The following is a 24,983-nucleotide window of genomic DNA, read 5'->3' on the forward strand; positions in this document are numbered from 1 at the left end:
CTTACTGTATAATATTTTTTATTAAAAGAAATTAACTATCTTAACAAATTAATTTAAAATTAAAGAATTTTCTCTTTCGTTTCGTGCCATTTAAGGTAATTTCCCTAAGACACGTTATGGGTTTTTTATTATTATTATTATTATTTTATTTTTAATTTTAACGCGATTGCTCATAAAGAAGGATCGCGAATGTAATGTAAACAAAAACACAAGATGTAAGCGATTATGAAAACATTACACAAAACCCCCAAAAAAAAGGAAAACCAAAAACCCAATCACGTATTAAAAAAGGCTAAATTTAATGTGATTAAAAATTATTCATCGTCATTTTGCGGTCGAGTTTATATGCGTCATTATACGCAACGTAGCGCAATAACCGAAACAGTTTCTATTCATACGTTCGAGACATAAAATATGCAAGTCATCAGTTTTGACGCTTTATAAAGTTGTAATTAAAGATAAGCGGTTTTATTACATTTAACAATATTTATTAATAGATTTAAGAAGTCGTAGATCCATCAATCGGTTAATCAAAATTAAAATTAACGTCGCGCTGTCTACCCTCTTTCTAAAGAATTATTTTGTCTTGTTTTATATATATATACATATAATGTCATTCGAAATATGTTTATTTATTAATCTGGTGTCATACGGTTTTATCTCTCTATTGTTATAAAAATTGATAAGGAAGTTTATTAAAAAAAACTAACATAAGGATGACTTATGAAACTTACTCCGATCATCGATAGGTATTGTCATATTCTAATCTTGTCAATATGATCTAATAAAAAGGTGATAAGGCAAAAATTCACTCAAAATTTTCCTTTCAAATCCTTTTTTTTTTTTTTTTTTTTTTTACTCCATTTTTTGAACTTTCGAGTGAATTTAGTGACGATCTTCACCACGTCACAAAGGAAGAGATTTGACATTTATATATATCGATAATTCTAAGCGGATATTTCATTCTATTGAAAAATGTAATTAAAGTATTATTAATAAAATACAAAATTTGAATTATAGAGAAATAATTACTTAATATCTTATTTATAATTTAAAAACGGATAAAGTTCCTTTTTTTTTTTTTCTTTCTTTATAAACGTGCGATATTTCAGTCACATGAAATGTTTAGATATGAAGAACAATAGATGTTTCTGATCTGATTGATTAAAAGTCGACGGAGATGATGTGTTTAGTGTAGAATTTTCGAATGTAAACAACAGTAAAACGTTTTTACGGTAAAAAAATTAATTCGTAAACGTATTTAATTTCATTATAAAACCGATCTAGACGAATTTAAAGGTAATTTAATAAAATATTTAACGTTAAAGTTAACGATAATCGTAGATTGCTTGACGTATCTGAGAAGATACGAGCTTATTTTTCGGTATGAATTTAATATTTTGCTCTTCATCTTACGTTTTTTTGTTTTCTTTTTTGGTATCCTTCACCCAGATTTTCAATCGGGGCGTGGGATTATTATTATTATTATTCTTTTAAAGTTATTCAACCTTAAACGGAAGAATAATTTACGAGAGTTCAAGATCGTGTTAAAAATTATCAGAATATTTCCCTGGTGTGTATATATATATATATATACACATACACACATATCGTTAATTATCTTTTTATCTAATAAACGTGGAATTATTAAACTATAAACTGGCGGGATAACTGGAAAAAATACATAAAATCCGCTACATAAATTAACAGCGAATGTTATAATTGATATATAAAAAAAACCGAAAACAAAAATGTGACTTTCATTTAATGAGTTCGTTCCATTTTATATAAGCGAGAAGAGGAAGAAAAACAAAAGAAGCAAAAATGTTTATTATTTTTAGAAGTGACGATTTATGCGCATAAAATTAACAAAGGGGTGTCTCATTTAAACCGCAAATTGATTGGCATTAAAGTAATTTTTTGCGTATTTTTAGATAGGCTTGCGTTACATAATGATATAAAGTCGGAAATAACGTTGCAAAATTTAAAAATAGAGCCTTTACATAAGAGAAAGATAGACGAGAAAATAACTATGGTTTACATATTGTTTAAGTATTAATAGTTTACCATCCAACGACCGCCATCTTTTCCTTTCGATACGGATTCGAAATGTCAAGGAGCAAATGATCACCATTTCCAGTTAAACAGGCGTTCTGACTATTTCCTTCTTACCCTTTTTCGGCTTAGTCCTATCGATTTTAAAGAATTTTCCATATATTTAAATATATTTAACAATACAGAAAAAAACGTACCTTTTCTGTTTAATTTTTCCACCATCCTCATTTTTTTCCTATTAAAAAAAAAAAGACAAGAATACGTACACAATTCCTAATAAATCTTTACAAAACAATTAAAAAGTCAAAGTTGGCGCTTCCTGATTTAAAAATTCGAGGTAAAGGGAGGGAAAAACCGAACTTATAGATTTATCTCGAGCTAATTGATAAATCATGAACGTTATTTCTTTTCTGGCTGGCACTTTGCTTCCGATAATAGGCCTTTTGGGACTTACTGTATTATCGATTAAATAAGAAAAAAAAAACGGGGGGAACTTAATCTTATTCTTTCTCATTGCCGTTGGAGAAATCGCTTAATCTTTTCTGATTATTAATTTCTTCTTTTTCGTGTTCCTGTTTATTTCAAATTCGCTTTTTCCCCCCTCCTCTTATCAATTTTTACTTCGAATTTCCTTAATTTATTCTCCCTTAATGATATGTATATACAGTTAATTATTTTTTGTTTAATTTAAAGCTGTCTTCTTCCCCCGTTCCATTGGTTACAATAAGCAACTTATCCGCCGATAATACAATAAAAATTGAATATTTTTTAACTGTTACATAAACGTTTAATCATAGAAACGGAACTCTTTTACTACCTTTTTGAACTCGTTTAATCATTTGTCTTAGAAACGGAACTCTTTTGCCATCCCTAATATTGAAACTGGCGACAGAAAAATAACGGTTTTGTTGCTTTTTTATTGACTTTTTCTGATAAAAAAATCGGTTGTTTACGGAATAAATCTTATACGAAATCAATTTAAATCGCTTATTTACGTTCAAAATTTTAAAATATGAAGGCGCCAGAAATTGAGAAATTGACTTTTTCGAAGTTAATTTGTTTCAGAGGCAACTGATGAAATTGTTTTTCCTGTTTCAGATCTAAAAAATTCATTTCGGCAATAAAGTTTAAATCAGAAATAGTGCAAAGAAGCGGTAATTAAAATATATACATATAGAGCCTGTGTGACTAATTAGTTAATAGAAACATATAGCAGTTTCTTTTCTTTCCCCTTAAATCCTTGTGATATTTGTTTATTAGAAGGCTTAAACATTGCTTGCCTTCGAGAATCGATTTCGATGTAATCGGCAAGAGAAAACCCATTTTTTTCCCTTTTTTTCCATTGTTTTTCTTTTTAAATGGGTGTTTTGTGATCAACTTTTTCCTTTCTTTTAATGGGTTGTTTCGAGAATCGATCTCGAAAATGTTTTAAATCTGGGAAACGGTACGATGACTGTAAGACCGTAACTACAAGAATCGTTCTTTTTCGCAATAATATCCGTTCTTTTAGGATTGTGTACAATGACGTCACGTCACAAGCTTTTCCGTCGGATGGATTAATTCTTTTATAGTGGTGCTGGGACATCCGCTGTTGCCATAGTTTAAGGATGTATATACACGTACACACTCGGTTAGGGACGATCAGATTCTTTGACTGGCACAGAATTCCAAAAAGGATTATCTACTTTTGTATTTAAGTATTTTGTATAACAGGAAGTTAGGAGAATAAAGAATTCAAGCTGTTTCATTTTCGTGTACTTAGCTCATAAATTATTTCCCGTCTTTTTAAAATCCTAACAATATTTTTACCAGTAACTAGATTAGAATTTTGCTCCACTTATTTAACAAATGACATTGTTTTTTTTATGTTGGCAGTTGAATTCCTTTTTTTTTAACGTTCTCACCGATCTAGAGACGTGTTTATTTACAAAAAATTACGTATTGACATGTTTCTATAGGTTATATTTAATGCGTAAAAGTAAATGGGATCATAATTCGCTTGAAATTTTGAAGATTTTAATGACAGATATTATTTTATAGGGATCAAAAGTAACAATTCCGTGAGCTTATAGATATAAAAAATGTTCTTGAACATTAGAGTTCCGGCGATTTAAGCTATTTAATCGATTTTCCGTGCCATTATAATCGCGTGAATAAATGAAGATAACTTTTTCGGACGTTTCAAACGCTTTAAACTTACATAAATGTGAGTTTAGATCGTTTTAAAGCTTATAAAAATTGGGGTTTTTTTTTTTCTTTTTTTAGGATTCTAAACTGTGCCCGTTTCGTTTATACGTGATACAAGATCGTCATCAGGATATCCGTCTGAAATATTTCTAATTGATATAAAGTAGGTCTACGCGCTCGTTGGACATTTTGAAATTTAAATATAATTCGAGTTATTATTAATGTTATCTTTTTTAATATTTATTCTTATAAATGATAGGCCTACTCGCGCGGTCCCGGATTAAGGGAGAAACCACGCGTTTTATTATGCTAAACAGAAAAAAATGGCTACTTTCTAATGGTTGGTAGCAAGATTTTGTTTTATTTTTTAAGTACTACGAGGTTAAGTTAATCAATTTAATGAAAAAATGAATAAATAATTGACTGCAAAAGCGATAACTAAATAATTAACAATGGATTTAAGATAATTTTATGCTTAAATCTGACTCATCAATCTAAGTTTTAGTAATAGCTATCTTGGGTTTGTTTTATCGATTCGCTCTTTGGCCAACGTTTTTATTATTATTATTATTTATTTATTTATTTATTATATTATTCTTTGCATTAAACGCTATCGAACGGAGTAACTAAATCGTTACGAATGCGACAAACAAACAAAAGATTGTCGTCCTTGGATTCTTTTCCCTCGGGGCATTTCCTGTTGGCGGGAGAAAAAATCTTTTTCAATTGGATTGTCAAATGAGAAATTGCATCAGCGCCATTTCCTCACGTAGATTCTGAACTAATATTTTTAGCAATTAAAACCGAGTTGCCGTTGACGTCAAGGGTGTGGAAGCGAAGAACGTGTTCCCAATGTCAAAAATCTTCGTATTGGTGTTTGCGGTTGTGGTGACACGAAAACAAGTACGCCATGGTTTATCTAACGGGATCTGAGAGAAATTCGTAACACGATTTTTCATATCTACGTAGATAAAAATAGAAGTAAAAAAAGAAAAATTAACTAATGAAAAATCTCGACACAAATTTCGTTTTGTTGCAAATGAGTTTTTATTTGAACCAAGGTTAAGACATGCACAGTATGGACTACATAACAGTTGCTGACTTCATAATGATTGCCAATAAATAGCAGTAAATACTTCCATAAAATATGCAAATTTTGCCAAACATTTTGGGGGAGATCTTTTAAGTAATAAATATCGTTTTCGAGTTTTAAATGACTTTTTTTCTCAAGTATTCCCGTAAAGAATACTATGGGGTTGAGTATGATACTCCAAAGGGATAGAAGATAATATTCATGCACAATAGAAAAGAGAGGCAATGTACATTGTTTCTAATTTCTATTAATGATATCTTAACTAGCTAGGGTGATTGTACAGCATTCTATTTGGCCAATGATGATGTGTGCAGTTTACATACAGCAGGTGGACATACCATATACATATATATTAACCAGTAAATGGTGAGGTGCATATTAAATAAAAAAATTTCAATAAATTATATTCCGGTTCAATACACATATAAATAGTCTTTTTTTTTTCTTGGAATGACTTTCTTCTTCGTCTTCTTTCTTTGTTTATTTTTAAACTTTTTCTCTTCGACCAACAAGAACTTTGAGAGACGAATAGTCGGGGAGAGGCAAAGAACGGATCACAGATTTGCATCTCCGAATTTAGACGACAGGACAGGAAGAATCGAATAAAATAAGAAGAGGAACCGCTCCGGGAGGTGAGTATACTCTCCGCATTTCTCTGCTGCAGGCACATTTCGCTGCTTATTTTTTAAATGTTGTTATGCCCGTCGCTACAAGCCAAATATCACAGTTGAATGGTTGCAGTGTATGAATGAAAATCGGTGGACTGATGGGCAAGGCACTTGAGCTGTGCAGAGCTGGTAGAACTGATTGATGCTTTCTTGGCCTACCAGAGCTTAACACTCCCGTTTAGCAGTCCCACTTCGAAGAGGCTGGATTTTAAAAATGGGGGAGAAGGAATGTACTTTTTTTTTTTTTTTTTGAATTTGCAAAAAATGTGGAATGTTGCTAGGAATGTACACACACACGAACTGTAAAAATGGCCGTCACTGGTTTTTCTATCTTTATTTTGTTCATAATCAGCGTTCATTTGGAAGACGAGAAATGACGAAAGCTTTCCCTTCCCAAGTCTGGATTCGCCAATTGATTAAGAGACGAAGTTCGTTCGAGGGAAGTATTTGAGCCAAAACGACAGACAGAGAAAAGTGAATTCAGGATGTCGTCAATGAGGTTAAGTTGATGGGAAATGAGCGAGCAGACTAAGAGAACTGCACAGTCCAATCACAGTAGGAGGAAGAAACCCATTTTATGGGCTGCCTGTTTTTGTATTGACGTATTCGTCCATCTCTCTGCCCACGAGAAAGACGCGTCGCTAAGGCTGATGAAACGAAAAACAGAAAAAATACCAGAGGAAGTGAAGAACGCTCGTCATTAATCACTACCATAGTGCAGGCACACAATAAAGGCAACGTGCAAGAGAAAAAGGCGTGCCAACTTGTTTGCGGATATGTTGCACATTCTGCAAAACCACGCTAGACAGAACCTAATAAAGTAACAAAACCCTCCATTTTTCTGCGATATCACATAAGTGGTGATATGAAGTATCACATGCGAAAGACTAAATGATTGTTTTCGACACCTGGATAGGGAGAAATAGAAAGAGTGTCATAGATCATCGGAGGATGGTCCCTAGCAGAACGACTATATTCGTACTAGCTGCACGTCCCACGTGAGAACCCATGGGACCAGATATGTGATAGAAATTAAGGGTTGACTAGGCGCACATCGACGGGTGAAGAGGAGCGGGCAGTGACTAGCAATGGCCTCCTGCCTATCCGACACCCTAAGGGAACAAACGAGATTGATGGGGCGAGGGTTGAGTGTGGGTGTCGGAGTAGCACGTTTGATTATCTCTCACCTTTTCGGGCATTTTTTTGTCTTTTTGGTTTCAGTTATACTCAAAATAATATTCTATCAACATGTATCATTTTTTTTTGTACGGAGAAGAATCGGTGCTTTCGCACTTTTTTTTGTCTTGCGGATAAGAAAAATATCATCCCTTGACTTCAGAGACATGAAGAGTGCATAGTTCATGTCATTTTGCTTAATATTTTTTGTCGCTTTTCTTCTTCCTGTCCCAGTGAACAAAGCAGTGCTTAGCACTTTCGTCGTGCACAAAATAAATACACACATAACAGTAGGTTTACATCATTTATGACTAGGGCACTCACCCGGGACAAACCAGTTGTGTTTATCCTGTAAGAATCACCGATGAATGATATATAATTTTTGCTTTGTTTTTTTTAAATTTGTCATTTCCTCTTAAAGCTAAAACACACTTTTTGGTTGTAAGGTTAGCCTGGCCACAACCACCGTACACAAAGAAAAACAGACTGACTGAAGGCACAAGTCTTGGTTTAAGAAGGATTCACATTGTCTTGTCCTCATTCGAGTTGTTCTAAGAAATTCGGCGATTTGAAATAATCTGGAACCGAATTATCCATTCTTGCTATGACTTTGTAGATCGACTTCTTCCACGACTGCTCCTGATCTTTCCCTGCTGTGATCGCCTTGAAGAACTCCTTCAAGGTTTGTTCGACGACGTGGCGAAAATGTTCTGGTACCTGAAAACAGAAAGAAAAAATTTCCTATAGAATAATTGGAAAGATGAAGAAATTTGCCGTTAAAATGCGGAAAAATGCATTCGAAAGTTCTTTGGTTAATCCGACATCAGTCACTTTTAACTCGCGCATTCGATGCGAGTTTACATGACATTAACTCGTGAGAATAAAATCAAAATCCCGGAAAATTAAACTAAGCGAGTAAACTCGGTTATATCGATTAAATTTCCGAGATTTCGCATACGGTTGTTGAGAGGAAAAAAGGAAAAAATGCGCTTACCTCGATATGATTGTTGCGGTTGTAGTGAAGATTTAGAACTCTGAGAAGTTCGGAATCGGGCGTTACTTTCAGATCTTCATTGTTTTTGACTCCTTCGCTGACCGACTGCCGAGCGTATTTCTCCATTTGGATGTAGTAAAACTCCCTGAAAGCAAGAGAAAAAGAAGGGCTCGTCAGTAAGAAGGGGCTGAAGAATCCCCCGCCGATGCAGTGATAAATGTGGTGCGGATCGGGGCACACATGCCCGTGCATTTAACATTGGCTTCAACACGCAACTAATAGCTCTCTGCTAACTGTCAGCATTTGTTTACCGCCCTCCTCAGTTCGTACAAGGCGTGAAGAACGCTCGTACCGAAGGATTATTCCACAAGTATCCTTCTATAACGACCGTAATGCGTTGAATTATATAGTGCGATGTTTAATTCTCCAAATGGACCGGACAGAACAAGTCAAACCAAAGTAGCTTAGAAAGGCGAGCAGGCGATCTGAATAATAATAATTCTGGAGAAACGAGATTCGGTCCGTGTCGCCGACACACCTCAGTCGCGTTGGGTTAAATGGGAGAATCCGGAATAAAAATTTCTCGAGCTGTTCCTCTACTTAATTACTAGCGTGTCATAAGTTGGAGTATCCACGTAATCTTATCCACTACAACTGCGGCTAAGTCACTCGCTGTTATTTACTGCGGCAACAGTAAGTTATGAGATGCAATATCTCGCCCGCAGTACGGAGTGGTAGCGATGCCCAACATGCCTGGCTGCATTCTTTCCCTAGGGAGGCTATAAACCCCGCTAGCAGAAACACAAGCCTCTTACTTCGTCGTTTGCTGCCCTGTAGGAGTAAGTCTTGCCTGAAATGGTCGGCAGTTGCTCATACCTGATAACTGCAATTACACAGGCCATTATTTACCCCATTTCTCATATGACAACAAGATATTTAAGTCAAATTAGCCAAGGTGGGCGTAGGTTACCCCTTTCCGAATCGTTGTTAAAATCTGCGAGAGGGAGGAAAGGTTTGATTGCCAGCCGGACAAGTCTTGGTCGTCCCGTCCGCTTGACCATTTGTCGTTTTAAATGGGGCCATTTACGTCGAGCCGGCAGACTCTGTTCTCCAAGATAATCCTCCGAGCTCAGCTCGACACCGTTTCACAATGGTCGAACGCGGGAGCCGGGCGTAAATTGTGGCCAAATTAATTTATGCTAAGCAGGTGTGGCGACTGGTGCTGCAAAATAGATTCCGAGGTGGGTGGACGAGGAAAAAATGCAGGCTGCTCGCGCCTGGTGGTTCGAATGTTAGAGCCGCGGCGTCTGCCACTAAGACTACTCGGACTGCGCTCGTTATTAACAAACTAATTATAACTCTCTGCGGACTTGTCACTAAAATCGATTTACCGTTAGATCCAATACAGCTATAAAGTGTAGCAAGATTAGTATCTATACGACACTCGGCTGATATATTTCCTCGTTACCGAATGCGACCGGTAAACATCCCTCACCTCTGCGCAATTTTGTTATTCGAGTCCGAATTCGGACGGGCCGACTTCGACGACGGTGGCAACGCGCTTCTTGCTGCCGCTAACGTTTATGACGTCAGCGGGCTCGACCCCCTCCCAGCGGTCATCAGAAGAGAGAAGCCGGTCGCTATCAGCCAGAGGCCTGGCGTGGACATAGCATCGCCGAGGAGACCGCCATGTAATTCGATAATGGAGCACAGCAAATGGTGCCAAGTTAATTAACATAAAGCTGTAATTAACAATATCTAAGCGAAATCAGCGGTCTATGTTCCTCCCATTTCTGGCGAATTTTTCAAAAACCCTTCTACCTCCTCCTATAATAGTTGGCTTGGTTTTATCATTGCAATAATTACCTAATTTCAATCCGTGTAATAAATAAATACCAGTGTAATTTATGGAATTAAAACGGATAACAGTACGTCGAAGTCCCCTCTCTTTCCCCCCGCTAATGTAGGTACTAATTAATCAAATCTCAATAAAGAAAAAGGAAAAGTTTTTCCTCGGAGACCAGTCGTCCCCAACTTTTCCGCAGTCCTTATCAATGTCTGCATTTTTGCGTAAAGAAGAAAGGAAAGATAATGGAGGACATAAACAACTGGAGATAGCAGTAACGCTGGGCTATATCATCCCGACGCCTCCTTCCTTCATAATCAAGGAACTAATGAAAAGCACGCGATTAGAAAAGGCAAAAACTTCTTGAAACCATTTCCCGTCTCATTTGGCGCTCAATCAATATAGCAAACGCATCCCCGTATCTGTCGGTCTGCCAACAAGAGATAACTTTCGGATGGTATTTGTCCGGAAAAGGTGATGGGTGCTACAATACTTAACGGACTCGTAGCCACCGCCAACATCGATTTGCATTTCCAAGGTGTTTTCCCCGGTCTTCTCGGCCCCTGAGATGTCGACTTGTGTGTCGACCCGGTCGCATTGCGGGGCAGTGACCACTAGGAATCCCTTCTGTGTATATATTTGTTATCTGTAGCTCATTAGCGATCTCCCTTTGTCCTGTCCCTAATGAGATGTGTGGTGGTAGGCAACTCCCACCTAGTTGGCAAGTTAGGGAGCGTGCGCAATGCGTTTCTAGAGCAATGTAAGCAAGCTGGCAACCGTTGCTAGCAGAGCATGGCAGCGCAGAACATCCGACATCCTGACAGCTGCACTGTAATGGTCGCTGGGCTGAATGGGACAGCTTCCCGCGGACACGCCTCGCCGAATTGCTACAGAAAAGTCATCCGGCAGATATTGGGCGGAGGTGGACGCCCAGGGTATATCTATAGTCCCGCTTCCGCCGCGGCCTCTCACGCACCTACTTACCGAAAATTCGAGAACCATTTGACCAACTGGGCCGTGTTGTTCTTGTTGAACTTGATGTCGGGAAAGTACATCTTCAGGACGGCCGAACTGGGATATCGGACGTAGAAGAACATCAGCTTCGCCTTCCTCAAGTGCATGGGCGTCAAGGTGCTGGTGTAAAAAACCCGTTAAGGAATACGCAATCTTAAACAATAACAATAAACAGCGTAAAAGTTATTTGCAGAAAATTGCTCTTACCAAAAACGCACCGAAATTTACTTTTTTCAATCGATCTTACTGGAATTCAAACGTTTCGTTTGTAGTTCCGAGATCGGGGTTATTTTTGTGACAAGGGTGGGAATCGACGAGGCGGAAGACCGCAAAAAAAACTATACGTTATTAGGTCTTCCCACGTCCGTCTTTTGTCAGGTTTCTGTTGGTAAGAGCAATCTTGTTAACTGCATAAACCGGGCTGTACATCACCCAATACCGCATTAAGATAAATCTAAAGCTATTAGATTGTGTATAGAGCAAAGGATATCATAGCCAGTCCCGATTCGTACGCGGGACTATCTCCCGCCTCCGAACTGTCTCCGTTTTCTAGTTTCAGATGTCCGTAATGAAGCGAATCGGGGGAGCCCCTTGCATGAGACATGATGGACGAGTGAAGAGCGTCTTCGTCGTGGTTGTCGGGTATAGAGTTATACTGTCCCAGTCGTTGATGATCGTAGTGAAAAGTGGTGAACACGTCCGATTGATGCAAACTCGGGTTAGGAATCGCTACCGAAGTGGGCAGAGAAACTGGCACCAAAGGCGGAGGTGGCGGATGATGGGTGTAGGTGGGTGCGGGGCCGGGATCCGACGGACATCCAGCTGCCAACATGGTGTACTTGTTGCATAGAGGATCGACGTCTTGCCCTAAAACGCGACTTACTGTCCTGGGGGTGATGCGAGTGTCCGTCACTTTGTGGCGTTTCTTTTTTGGCGTCACCACCAGAGCCATAGCTTCTGTCTGTTCGGGAACTTCCACGGGTATCCCACTAGTATTCAATCCCGGAGGTGGAAAGGGTAAACTTACAGAAGGTAACTGTTGAGCGGTGTTACAGAAGAAGGTGGACATAGGAGGCTTCAGACCGGGTGGATAGAAGAACGTCGGTTTCGGTAACGAGTCGGGAAAAGGGCTCGATCTCTGACTGTGTCCGTTCACCCTACAACCCCGGTCGATAACTTTGGACCGAGGCGATTTTCTGTCCAGCATTTGAGACAACAGATTGCTGTCTTTGGGCTGATCACTGTCCGAATTAGTTCCCGTGCTCGATGTGGCCGGTCGAACCACGGGACGACGTTGAACGTATCGTGATATGACGGCATCAATTACTTGAGACAGAGATGATGTGATTTCTGACTTAAGAGACTCACTTAACCAGTCGACGTCCGACTGACCTGGGCTAAGGCGGGTGGGAGGCTGAACGATGCAGGATTGACGACAGTTGACAGATTCTTCGTGTTTGTCTTCGGACATTTCGGCTTTGACGTCGGTGGCATTCATCGGAATCCCGTCTTCGCTTCGAGGCGACGGGTTATCCCTCATTGGACTCACCGATGTTTCGAATTCGAATAGTTCTAAGTAACGTTGTTGCATGGCTGCCAACTGTTCTTGCATTTGGCGTAATTGCAGCTTGAGCGTTTCACGTTCGAGACGACGTTGTTTGGGTGGCGAAAGTTCCTCCTCGTCGTCCTCCTCGTCGTCGTCGTCCTGCAATCCATTTGTTATCCTACTGGCTTCGTGTTGTTGAGGCTGATAGAGTTTCCTCTTCTTACACCCGTTGACTGGAGTCGGCGGTTCGGGCCCGCTCTGCCCCTGTCCCGGAGAGCGGATGGTTGCCGGAGGACCCTGAAGCATGTTGGACACGATGGTTTCGACCCTGGCACGTTTCTCTTCCAAGGTGTTACTGTTACTTAAGGGACGGAGCGGGTTGGGACTCTGACACGGACTCGGACTGGATACGGGGTTGTCTCCTGTTCCTGGTCGGACATCCTGCTAACTTTGACGTTGTCGTCCTCTTCGCCGACTCGCCTCGGTCTCGGAGTCACGTGACTTCCGGTAGTGTCGACCCCCGACGTCTCCGGAGCATGACTAACGGAAGTTGGCTGGTTCCCTTGCAGAAGCATGACACAAGGACCCTGTTCGTCGGACACTTTCCGGCCCTGCAGTATGTCACGCAACAAATGACTGTTTTCGGGCAGGGGAGAACCGGGAGGCTGTTGGTGAGGAGAATTAGCTGTCATCTCCTGATCCACCGTCCCATTGAGAAACGAAGAATCCGCCATATCCATCGACGCCATCAGCGAACCGTTAATCCTTAGATCGTCCAGCATCATGTCTCCTTTCTGATGTCTGCTTATAAGATCACCGAGAATTTTCCCCCCTGCCAGCATACTAAAGCCATTATGATAGGGGACAGTGGCCATGGGTCGCGAACTGAAATTCGGTATGCTGGCGTAACTATTGCGAGGTTCTCCAGCGTCAACTCTCTGACGCACTCGCTTCGTCTTGTTTTTTAGGGCTTCCATTTCCGAATCCTCTTCCGATGACATCATAAGAAGTTCGCTGATTGGACGGCTGAGGAAATGGGGGCTACGTTGTCCAGTAACTTTCTCTTTTTCACCTACTCCTCAGCTCTTCACTCATCTCGTTCTCTCACCTGAAACAAACACCACCAATAAAAAATACGAAATGTAAATGAAGATCAGTTAAGAAGAGGTCACGCGTTCCGAGAACAGTTAACATAATAACGTCTTGAAAAAGAATTGTTCGAAATAAAATTGCAAAGATAAGATAAGGGGAACAAAAACAGCAATGAACAAGTCTATCTTTTATGATTGTATAGCAAACTTGGATTTATTATCAGCGATAATTGCCGATAATCAAAACGTTTATCCAATATATAAGCCGCAAGTAAAAATGCAGCCCCGGATAAGAATATGTAAGGCCTCGACGTTTCTCCTAAGGGCTGGAAATATATTGAGTTAAGGAAACTAAGCAACAATTTAATTCAACAATATCGAAAATTCGTGAAACTTAAATTCGACAAAATAATTATGTCAAAACTTTCACGCAAATTTAACTAAAATTCCGGATCGTTCTTTAATCTGATTGCCAAAATCGATTAGATTAACTATTAACTAATTTATTAAAACTCCGGCAATATCGCAAAGCATTTTTAACCACTCGCATTTTTCATTACAAATCCCTTTAAAGTGTTTATGATTTCGTTAAAAAATCAAATAAATTCCTCTGCAAGATCCGATTTGTTGGCCTACTTATTTGCCTTTCATTTTAAAAGCTTACAAAATACCTTTCTAATTGATATTTTGCGTAATTTTATACAGAAAACACTGTTTTATTCTAACCCTAATTAGCCTAGTCGCTATTTTTTTAATTAATAAGGAGGTTTAAAACGAATTTTTTAAAATAAAACTTCTATACTTATAAACGTGCTTAAGTTAACGTCCGTCGTTATTTAAACAAAACAGTTTACGGAAACGATTAGTGTGTAAAAATCTGCAAAACTATTGCAAACAGTTGAGCAAAGCTTATTTCTATTTTAGTTCCTACTCCGAAGGAATTACAACAATTATACTAAGAATTTCTTATATAACAATGATCGAAGTATTCATTTACCATTTTAGTACAGGATTTAACGTGACTAAGGTTAAAATAATTACTAAGTTTGAACGTTTGTACATCGGTCCAGTATTAAGTAAACACTGGATTGGTTTTCCGAGAAGGTTTGACTAGACGAGAATAGCCTGGATTAACTGCGAAGGTAAAAAAAAAAAAACAGCCGAATTACTTTATGGGTGGTTTGGGATTCGGATGTGGAACCGAGACGATAGAGGGGATAGGTGAAAGGAGAATTTAGGGAAACGAGTGTTTGTTTCGCACGCACTTAAGACCGTGGCTGCCCTTTTCCCAGGGATAGAAGCAATGCAAGCAGAACAGATTACTATAGGGTTGTTCCGACAGGAAACTTATCCCTTGCTAGAGACACCCGGCTGGGTATGGACCGAGGGTCTTGTGTGGGTGACACGGACGATGGAGGTGAAGCGGACGTTCGGTATTATAGTTTACTACTGAAATGTGTTTCCCGTTTCATTCACATCAGCGAGATGTCTTCCTGACCGGTGACGCAGCCGGGGCGTACTAAACAACGATATAGCGAAAAATTTAGCTCTCTTACCTCGTCTAGCCGACAGATATAATAAGTGTATCCGTTTGTCTTGGAAGATCGAGTCGGACTAGCTAAGTTGGACGAGCCACCGAGGCGAATGAAAAGACAGGAAGCTCGATCTGTCCTGAGGCGAAGGAGACCAGCTGCTCTAGGAGAGTTTCCTGTTTAATTCAACCGATTCTCAAGACGTTATTGTGGAGGGCTAGGCGAACGTAATTCAACTTAATCGCATACTCACCTGAGCTTTGGTCTACGCGTTATTTGCGTCCGGTTTCGATCATAAGCGTGTTCTTTTGTATGACGCACTCCTCCGCTAACAAATATGTCAACTGTTTTATCTGTTCGCTGCGATTGCGTTCGTCTCGATAGCGAGAGTCCGACGAAAGGAACTGAGTCACCGACAACTTCGAAACGATAAGTGTGTGTTCCGTGTTTGCAAACAATCACTCGCCTGATAGCTGACGTCATCAGTATACCTGGTGTTACTTTTTCTGTCTTCCGGACACGCGTCCGAAATGCATATTTAATTAGTAGAAGCGTCCGAAGATAATGGATGAGGTCTTGAGACACGCCATCCGTCTGGCTCGGGGGCCTTGTACCCGCAGGGCCAGGTGGTCGCCGGGGAGGTGGTAGGCCACGAGCCACTGACTCCCTTAATGACTTGAGACAGCAGGCACGTGCCGGCCGACAACAATGGGGCCTATAACGGTTCCTTTCCTCGCTGCCAGTTGCCGACGTCTTAACGGGTCACTATGGTCTCGCCCCCTGCACGGCAGGCCGATTACGGTTGGCGTGTTTATGTATCCAATGGGGAAAAAACTTTTCGGGCTAGAATGCAATTAAGTGCGCAATCAACATATGGCCGAAAGAGACAGATAGAGGGGGTGTTCTCGACACGTGTTGCCACTCCGACCATCTGCTTGCAGTGTGATTCTAACGGCTTTTGGGTGACTGGCTGGGTACTCCGTTTTTATTCCTCCTTACGTCACGCTACGTCTCTTTCTCTGTTTCTGCGTTCGAAAATGGCTCCGTTTCTCGGGAAAGAACTTCGTCGGCTCGGTAGTTGATTTCTGGAAGAAGATTCTGTGGTAACAGCGGAAATACCACTGCCTTTCCTTCCCGTTTGTGGCTTTATCCGGATTATCTGATTCCGTTTAACCTTTAGAAGACAATCTCTTCTAAAATTATACCTTTCCCAATGGGCAAATGTGTCCCTTACATCTACGCCCGCTTGCTAAAACACCATATTTTGTTACGTAATTAAATATTTAAATTCCTATAAGTTTCGAAAAATAGATAAATAAAAACTAGAAATAAGAGAGGAAAAAGTGCGGCAAGGAGTTTTCGAATCCGAAAACGAATAGTGACCCAAAGGAAGGCATCAAAATGGCGTCGCGTCACTATAGCAGTAACGGGAACGGATGATAAATAGGACTAAAGGAGGTCGCATATGTTGTCGAATTATAACAAATCAAACGCAAAAGCGACACGGAAAGAAGGGGGAAAAAGCATTCTACAAGTGGCACCTGCACGCGAGACAAAAGCTGATAATTTTAAATGAATCGAAATGACATCCGGATCGTTTGAAAAATTCGTTAATCCGCCCAAAAGAAACCGATGTCGTGCCAAAGGATGAAAAAGGAATTTTTATGCGTCGACCGTAAATGTCAGGTGCAGTTGATTGGCTGGCTCTCCTTACCTTGACGGACAGGTAAACTATTGGAGGAGAAACCTATAATCATCCTTAATGAAAAGATGATACCATAAGGCGATTATGCGGCCAGCCGCAGTTCGTGGTCTTGCGTTAATGTGGAGCGAAAAACGAAAGACATTAGAATCGACAGACAAAAGGGGATTAGACTGCAAAGCTAAAGAATATTAAGATCAATGACAACGATATTAAGTATTCAGAAACTAATTAGCGTGCGGATAGGATGATGTAGACTGCGGATGTCTTCGAGATCCTTCGATTCTGTACGTTTGTTTGCTCTTCAATCGAAGGGGGGATACAGCAGGCGGGAGGAAAACAAAAAAAGGGATGAAGGTGCGTCACATCCCATTCAGGAAGCCTCGGTAATTGTCACTCAAGATCTAAAAAAGGTCAGAAAGGTCACTGTTATTTGTCTGCTCGTTTCAGCTGCGTCCGACTTCCCTTTTCTCAGCCATCTTCCTTTCATCATATCCTGATTGGGTCAGGAAGACACTTGTTCAATCTTGATCTAGTCGGGATAGCTACCGGTCGTTGGGCTAATGGGATTCTCTCTCCCCTCTGCCGCTTGACTCCTCGGCAAATTCAAAAAAACTTCCAGCCCGACCGGTTAAAAATTAATCCAACCTCGCTGGCATTAACGAAACGTCGAAAAAAAAAAAAATGATAAAACGCACATTACTCTACCGCGGAATTATCGGATCATTATCTTTTCACTATTTTTATTACTCTGGCACATGACTCGAGTTACTTATCAAATATATAAAAAAAAGAAAAAAACTTGGAGCGGTTTATATCTTCGATTCGACTTAAAATACACACAAAACCCCTACCTGTCCGGAAATGACGTCACGGGAGGTTGTCGGCGTATAAAAAGGACGCTTATGGCATGGTGTGCGTATACTCCACAAACGAAACCTCGACTGATGTTTTGTTTTGCACAAACAATTCTCTCAGATAGAACATATCAGCTTTCAGATTCTAGATTCTTATCGGCATGTTTCATGCTTATAGGTTGAATCTTATCTTACAAGCGAAGGAAATACATTTTTTACTTTTTTATTTTGTTTGATAGATAAGAAGATAACTCCGTTTTGCACCGGTATATTTAAATATACCGTATATATATTAAAATAAAAGCTGGCGTTAGGTTTTTACTAAATTAATAACTTCGGTTCGGATATGACATTTTTAAAGCAAATATTTGTATAATAGTGTAGTGGTTTATAGGTTTAAAAAACCGCTTTGATTATTCCTTCCAAGTGGATATTAACGTCTGTATCTTGACAGTTCATCTGGGTTAGATAATTTGTTTCCTTTGGCCATAGGAAACGAGTCTATATCACACCTGCCTTGACTCCGTTAGCCGTTTAATATCCATAATTTTCTAACTGTTGAGCGCATGGAAGTAAATCGTCTCTAAAAATCTCGAAAGGTTAGCGATTTCGGTGGCATTGTAATGGAAGTAAAGAATTAAGGGAATAGAAATTGAAAGAAATACGGTTGCGGATGAGCATCGTAGTGCGGTTTTTTGGTAATTAAAAAAAATAGAAAGAACCGCGTAAGTAATCGATAACAAAACCGAATGCAGTGGAAGCAGATGGTTGCGGAGGTTGACCTCTTAAAGAAACGTTAGTCGAATCGAAGGGGGCAGGTGTCAGCATCCACCTGGGTTCGTCTTAAGGCCGGCGGAACCGTTAGGTGACATTCGCCTTTTTCTTCTATTAAAATCCGTGATTCGTGTTTCCTCACGAACATCCTCGCGGCGTAACTAATCAAACAAGAGAGCGACACGCGATCGGATCTCGAACCCTTCTCCTAGCCGTCCGACACAACCAGATATATCAGGAGCGCCACCTAAACCCGTTTAAATAATTGATCGACACATGAGTCGCAATTTATCAGAGATGGCGGCAAAAAGTCGGCAAATTACAACGCTACCAAGGCGATCTTCTGGCCCGATGTAATTTAACTAAGTGCCTTTTTGTTAATCAACTGGACTTCTAGGTAGGGGTAGTCAGTCGTAGCCGGCACAGTCTTCAACTTGTCATTAGTCGCTGTGCTACCACACCTCCTTCTCCTGGCAAATTGGGCGACTGGTAATTGTTCTTCGGACTTTACCTACAGATATTTCATCTTCGCTCGAACCCATTACAGGACGCTTAACCGAGACTCGTTCTAATTGGGGTGGCGAGTAGGTGCTAAAGCCCATTCGGGGTTACGTTTATTGCCCTTTGGTCCGAAACCAGACGAAACAAACTTCGTTCACTTACTTAACATTTCCATTACCACAGCCCTGTGTACATATTTACAGGTAATGTGTACCAAGCGGAGCGGTACAGTAATGGATACCGGCCCGTGTTTAACTAGAATAATACGGCCGCTCCTCTTTACACAATCGATATAAAAGAGTGGAAATCTTATGATCGACGTGTAAATCCCTTCGATACGGAAAGAAACCGCCCACTGACCTGACCCTCTAACAGCCGAGAGAGATAATTGCTTGACAAATTGGCGACTGTACTCACCCGGAGTTCAAGCGGATTGAATGCGATGTGTAGTCGATCACTGGAGAAGTTCCGATGCCTGAAACAAGAAACACACGTTAATGCCTTCGATACACACTTATAAGCGCTTTTAAAAACTTCCGAAATTACGCGCAATTCCCCTATTTATTTCATTTTTTTTCTTTTAATAAATAAACTCGGTTTCGTTCGACGTGTGCGGTTCCTCTTCCCCTCGATAGACGGCACCGATCAGACCATTAAACGCGATGTTAACAAGCTAACATCTTTTTTCCCCCCTCCATTCAATGGCTGTTTAATCTGGCAACAAAGGAATAATCGTCATATTTATGGCAGACGTCCGTTTATGAAACTAATTCCATTTTTAAAATAGCGCATTTATATTAAAATTTATGTAGAAGGTGGCAAGATCAATTGGACGCGAAGGTTAGTCTAATTAAAGTCTAATCGATGAGTTCAAAGTTTATCCACTTGTAAAGTCTCCACCATAATTTGAAACTAAGTAATTCTTCCCCACTTCTAAATTTAAATTATAACTTAGTATCGGTTTATTTATATACCTTAATAGGCTATTTTATACTACCCTTACTAGCTCTTCTCTATATCTATATATATATACAAATATAGCCTAACTTATAAAATTAGGTGTAGTTCATAATTACGGTAATGCGTTTTTGTTATTAGCCTTAGGAACTTTTTTTTTCGTTTCGTTCGTGAATATGTTACATAGGTAAAGCAGGCCTGAGCCCCAATGAATTTTTAAAGATTTCTAAATGCGTAAGACTGTAGCCCGCGGGATACAACCTTTTTAAACTTAAAAACTTGTTAAAATAATTTGTTGGGCTGAATTTAAAAATAAAAACTATTTAAAACCAATCTTTTAACATCGGAGATTATTTTTTAAAGTGGTTTTTTCGGGTGGAATTTTAAAATCTTTCAAGCGGAAGGAGGGAAATTTACGTCTTTAACACGAAATTGTGGCCTAATAGGATTTTACACACCCTTTTCTTTTTAAATTAAGAAGAGAATTATCAAATCTTAGATTTGTTTTTAAATATTTATGACGTTATTTATAATACAGAATATTTTTTTTTAAGTTTTAAAACTTTTCTTATAAACTTATAAAAAAAACATTTGTAAAATTCTATTAATTTTTTAAAAATAAAGAGTAAGTTTTATGTAACAATTTAAGACTTTATAAATAAGATTTTGAAACGTTTTAAGAATTGTGGCAGGCTTTCGAGAAAAGGAGACATGATTTAGCAAAGAATAATGGTTTTACTGCTATAATTTATGCCCGAAAGTTCGTTATGGACGTAACTTTTTTAGCCTTTATATTAACTGAATTTTATATTTGATAGAACTTATCATAGTTAATGAAGCCTGCGATTGGAAAATGCTTTAATACACTAGCATTAGCCTAGATCCGACAGACAATTTTTGACAAGTAAAATTATTATTATTATTATTAAGAGAAAAGTGCAAAAGGGTTAAATTATCCTGAAATTTTTTAAAATCCTGTTTAAAGCACGCTTTCTTCTATTAGATTTGTTGCTGAGAAAATTAAAATCTCTATTTCTATTTTACCACAGACAAAAGTGAAATCTGAAACAATTTCCGATGAAATCTCTAGTCTTATGAAGGAAAAATAACACCTTTTTTATAAAGGAATATCTTTAAATTCCGTTAATTTTACTTATAAACGGATGTAAGAATTTTTAAAGCTTTAAAAATAATTAAGAATTTATTAAACTTTAAAAAATATAAACTCAATTATACACATTTTTGTATGGTAAAAGTGAATACTTTTTTAAATTTTGATAGTGGAAAAAAACAACTTTTATGGAGATGGCATTTAAAATTTTAGAACAAGACCAGGGAGAGGGAATCATAAAGCAAATTTATTAACATGGCGGAGTTATTAAGCAAGTTAGTCTATCATCTCATTGGGCAGCCTTACGTGCGGACATTAAAGTTCCATAAGATCCACCATTAGAAACACTATCCTCTAAACAAGTGTTGGCATATTAATCCCAAATTGCCTATTGATTGGTGTTAGCAACGAAGCCCGTACGCTCGTCTAATCGACCAAGTTGGAAAATTCTAAATATTAGCATCGGAAGAGACTTTCGATGCGATAAACAAGCAGTTTATGCTAAAAGAATATCCTGTTTCTAAATTACGTTTGTCCAAACTCGACTGGAAGCCGAAAACTCGTGTATAAACGTCGGAAAATGCATAATGTTTTATGCTAAAACGGTTATTTCAGTTATTTCGAAAGCGTCAACTCGATTCCGAAATCCTTAAAGTTCTGCAACAACAAACAAGGCATTTATTCGTCTTGTCTACAGAGTGTATCGAGTTTCGCAGTAATATGAATGCTGACGACTTTTTCTCCGATTTTTTTTATATATATATTTTTATAAAGTCTGGAAAGGGAACTTCTTCTTCGATTGGAAAATCTTTGACTTTTATTGAGTTTCAGATTTCTTGCGAATCTCTTCCAAATATAACTCGCCATCTTTTCACATTACAAATTTTATATATATATATATATTAAGCTCATTTTGCTTCTTCAATGTCGAAATCGTCGAATTTAACATTAAAATTCGACCGCTTATTCCTTACAATAGACAGACTAGCAGACCTTAACGTTTTCTGTTTAGTTTTCCAGCGCTACAAGGCGAATATTCAGCATTTTGCTCGAATTTTCTCGGAAGTGTACGGCCTTATTTTGATTTACAAGAATAGATAACTTATCTCCGAATCTATTTTCTTAACAGAAATTCCGGTAACTATAAAATCAAAAGGAACAAAAAGCTAATCCCAAAGCCTTCTTCGTTTACCGCATAAACCGGGCATTCTTCCTTTCTGTCTTCGCTATTAATACGAATATTTGGGGATTTTTAATCGTTCGAGTTATTCGAGATTTTAAAATCTTAATTTTAGCATTGTGAAATGCCGCTTAGAGTTGTAGAAAACGAGAAGAAAGTAAGGAGTCGTTTTGCATTTGCTGATTCGTACGGTGGCATTTACGTTAATTATTTAATATTAGGCATTTAAATATAAAATTTCGAGTGATTTTTAAGGTTTTTCTAAACGCTCGTGGCTTAAAATCTTGATTTTTTGGCAGAATAAAACGATAAAAAGGCGAGTAGTGTGGCGACGGAGCAAAAAGCCAAGCGTGTAAATTTCGTTTTAAAAGAGCATTTAGCGTACACTTTGGCTATTAGTTGCAATAACTCTACGTCAGTCGAAAGCCGTTTTCCCAATAGAAACGTGAATTTTGGTAATGAAGATGACAAATGAAGGAATAAAGATTGTAAGGGTGCAATGAGAAAGAGAAATGACATCGCGTTTAGTCGGGTCGTGTCAGAGCCTCTAAGTAATGATTAGTGGCTATTTACTTCGACGTGTAGTCGCGTCGTGTCGTACAACAGGTCCAGGCACAGGTGGGAAGAAGAAAAATAAACAATCTCTTAAATCTATACCGATAGGGAGAATGTAATTACGTCTAAACCTTATAATAACTTACATTAAAAGCGGCCTATAATAACCGATATTAAAAGTGCTTTATGGGCTGTGTTTTATGCGAGTAGGGGGGATGCCTTTACCGAATTGGTAGATCAAATCTGTTCCACTCCCGTTAGTTCGGATTTAACCAAAATTAATCAAAGCTAACTACTATAATCGATAGCTTATAGGTATAGAATTAGATAAGCTCTGACGGAGTGTTTAGGGCCTATGATCAATCACAAAGCGACTCGGGCCCGCTGATTACAACGAGGTCTGGCGCAATTAACGATGATCTATCTACGTTAACGAACAAGAGATTCTTTAACTATTGATACAAAATCCATTTCGGGGAGAGCGGCAGCCCGATCTGTCGGGCCTTAACTACACGAAAATACTATTTCTAACGATCGGAGGGGGGCCAAATATTGTTTTGGTCTCCGATGAAAGTTAAGTGTGGATGAATGTTGCTTTCCGGTTGGTCAACTTCGCAATGGAACTCGGAAAAGGGATTCGCTCAGCTGCTAATTCGGCATGCGAATCGATTGGCGTCCGATATTTAGTTCCACTTTTCTGCATATAAAATAGAATTAAAACAGGCAGAACAAGATAGACAAACAGGAAATCAAACGCGCGAAAACAAATAAGTTAGCAGAAAATCTTAAGAACCGATGGCGGAGAAGGGGAGAAGTTTATTTACCGAACCGCTAAGTGGCGAAACGAGCAGCAGCATACCGCGATCTTAAATCTCTCGATAAAGATTTCTATCGGCCAGGCGCGTCTTAAAAGATATTTATGCAATCGATAATGCGTCCGTTTAAAGCCCGACTATACTAACCTGAGCCAAAGCCAGTCCATTCATTTGGCGACTATTAAGAATCGCGCCAAAGTAAGAATGTTTAAAGAAGGCGGGTACGTCGCTGACAATCGAGATGAGTGTGCCCGACAGACTCCACACGCAAGCGTCACGTGGTAAAAACACGTGATCGGAAAAAGCCGAGCGGTCTCCCGCCGTCTTACCTGACAAGTCAAGAGATGATCAAACTTGTGCTTGCAGAAACGCTTGTTTACAACGTACGACTGATCCAAACAGGAGACGCATTCGTACCGACGTTCTCCACTGCACATGCTCTAACATCTGACCGCTTCTCCGACTGGTCGCAGCGCTTAGCTATAGTACATCCCACCCCTCGTCTTCCCCTCATACACAACCAGTTCTGACCTAGATCGGGGTTGGCAGCTGTCTCGAGACTTAGTTCTATTATGTAGGAGTTAGAGGGAGGAATAGATTGGGGGAACCCGGCATTTTACGGCAGGGGGTGGCGATCGGAGTGACCTCATCCCTAACTGATCAATACCTGACTAACAGAGTTTAGTACAATGTTGGAATTGCACCGAAAACCATGAGGTGATGACCGCGCGTTAACGCGCGTAGCGCGGTGCTACGACTCCTGCCAGACGCGGAGGAGAAAGTAACAGATGCTCACAAGAGGAGCGAGGACAATAGAAGGTAACGGGACAGGGGTCGACGGGATAAGGGAGGCACGCGCCACTTTCTTCCGACCCTGACCACAGCGGGACCAGCTGGATTCATTCCCCCGATTGTGAAAACAACTTTTTGTTGAGTGTCTCGTGCAGGTGGGACAGACTTAAAATAGACCAACCAACGGAAAAAGTGCCCCTTGTTGACCATTCACTTTCTTAACACAGGTGGAGGCGAGCGTAAACAAACTTTCTCCACGCGTCTGGCCAGACGTGTTTGTTGTTAACTCCTTCCTAAAAGTCTAGTCTGGCCCTAAGACCCCAACAAATTCTTGTTACGGTGGCGGCGAGAAAGGAAATCATTTGTTTTCACTGTCCTTAGCTGCCATAGCAACAATGGTGAATGACGTCACCAGTCCTGGTTGTTACTTTTCCACTTTTAGGACTACTGGGTTGAGTATGCGGTGCCACGCTCCGCCTGACGCAAGAAAAACAAAAGTCTAGTCCAATAAGGAATGCCATAACGCGCTTTTATTAA

General features: G+C 39.4%; 1 protein-coding gene across 1 annotated transcript; it reads right to left on the minus strand.

The window, feature by feature from the left end:
• Nucleotides 1–5,265: 5,265 nt before the first annotated feature.
• On the minus strand, nucleotides 5,266–16,402 carry pros (prospero). The gene is given in 6 exon segments (XM_067263707.1): nucleotides 5,266–7,896; nucleotides 8,174–8,318; nucleotides 11,004–11,157; nucleotides 11,523–12,984; nucleotides 12,987–13,687; nucleotides 15,456–16,402. Coding segments are annotated over 5 exon segments (2,538 nt in total). The 5' UTR covers nucleotides 13,584–13,687; nucleotides 15,456–16,402; the 3' UTR covers nucleotides 5,266–7,716.
• Between the last annotated feature and the right edge of the window lie 8,581 nt (nucleotides 16,403–24,983).

The sequence above is a fragment of the Centruroides vittatus genome, unplaced genomic scaffold (assembly GCF_030686945.1).
Source record: "Centruroides vittatus isolate TY-2023 unplaced genomic scaffold, ASM3068694v2 contig_18, whole genome shotgun sequence".
NCBI lineage: Eukaryota > Metazoa > Arthropoda > Arachnida > Scorpiones > Buthidae > Centruroides > Centruroides vittatus.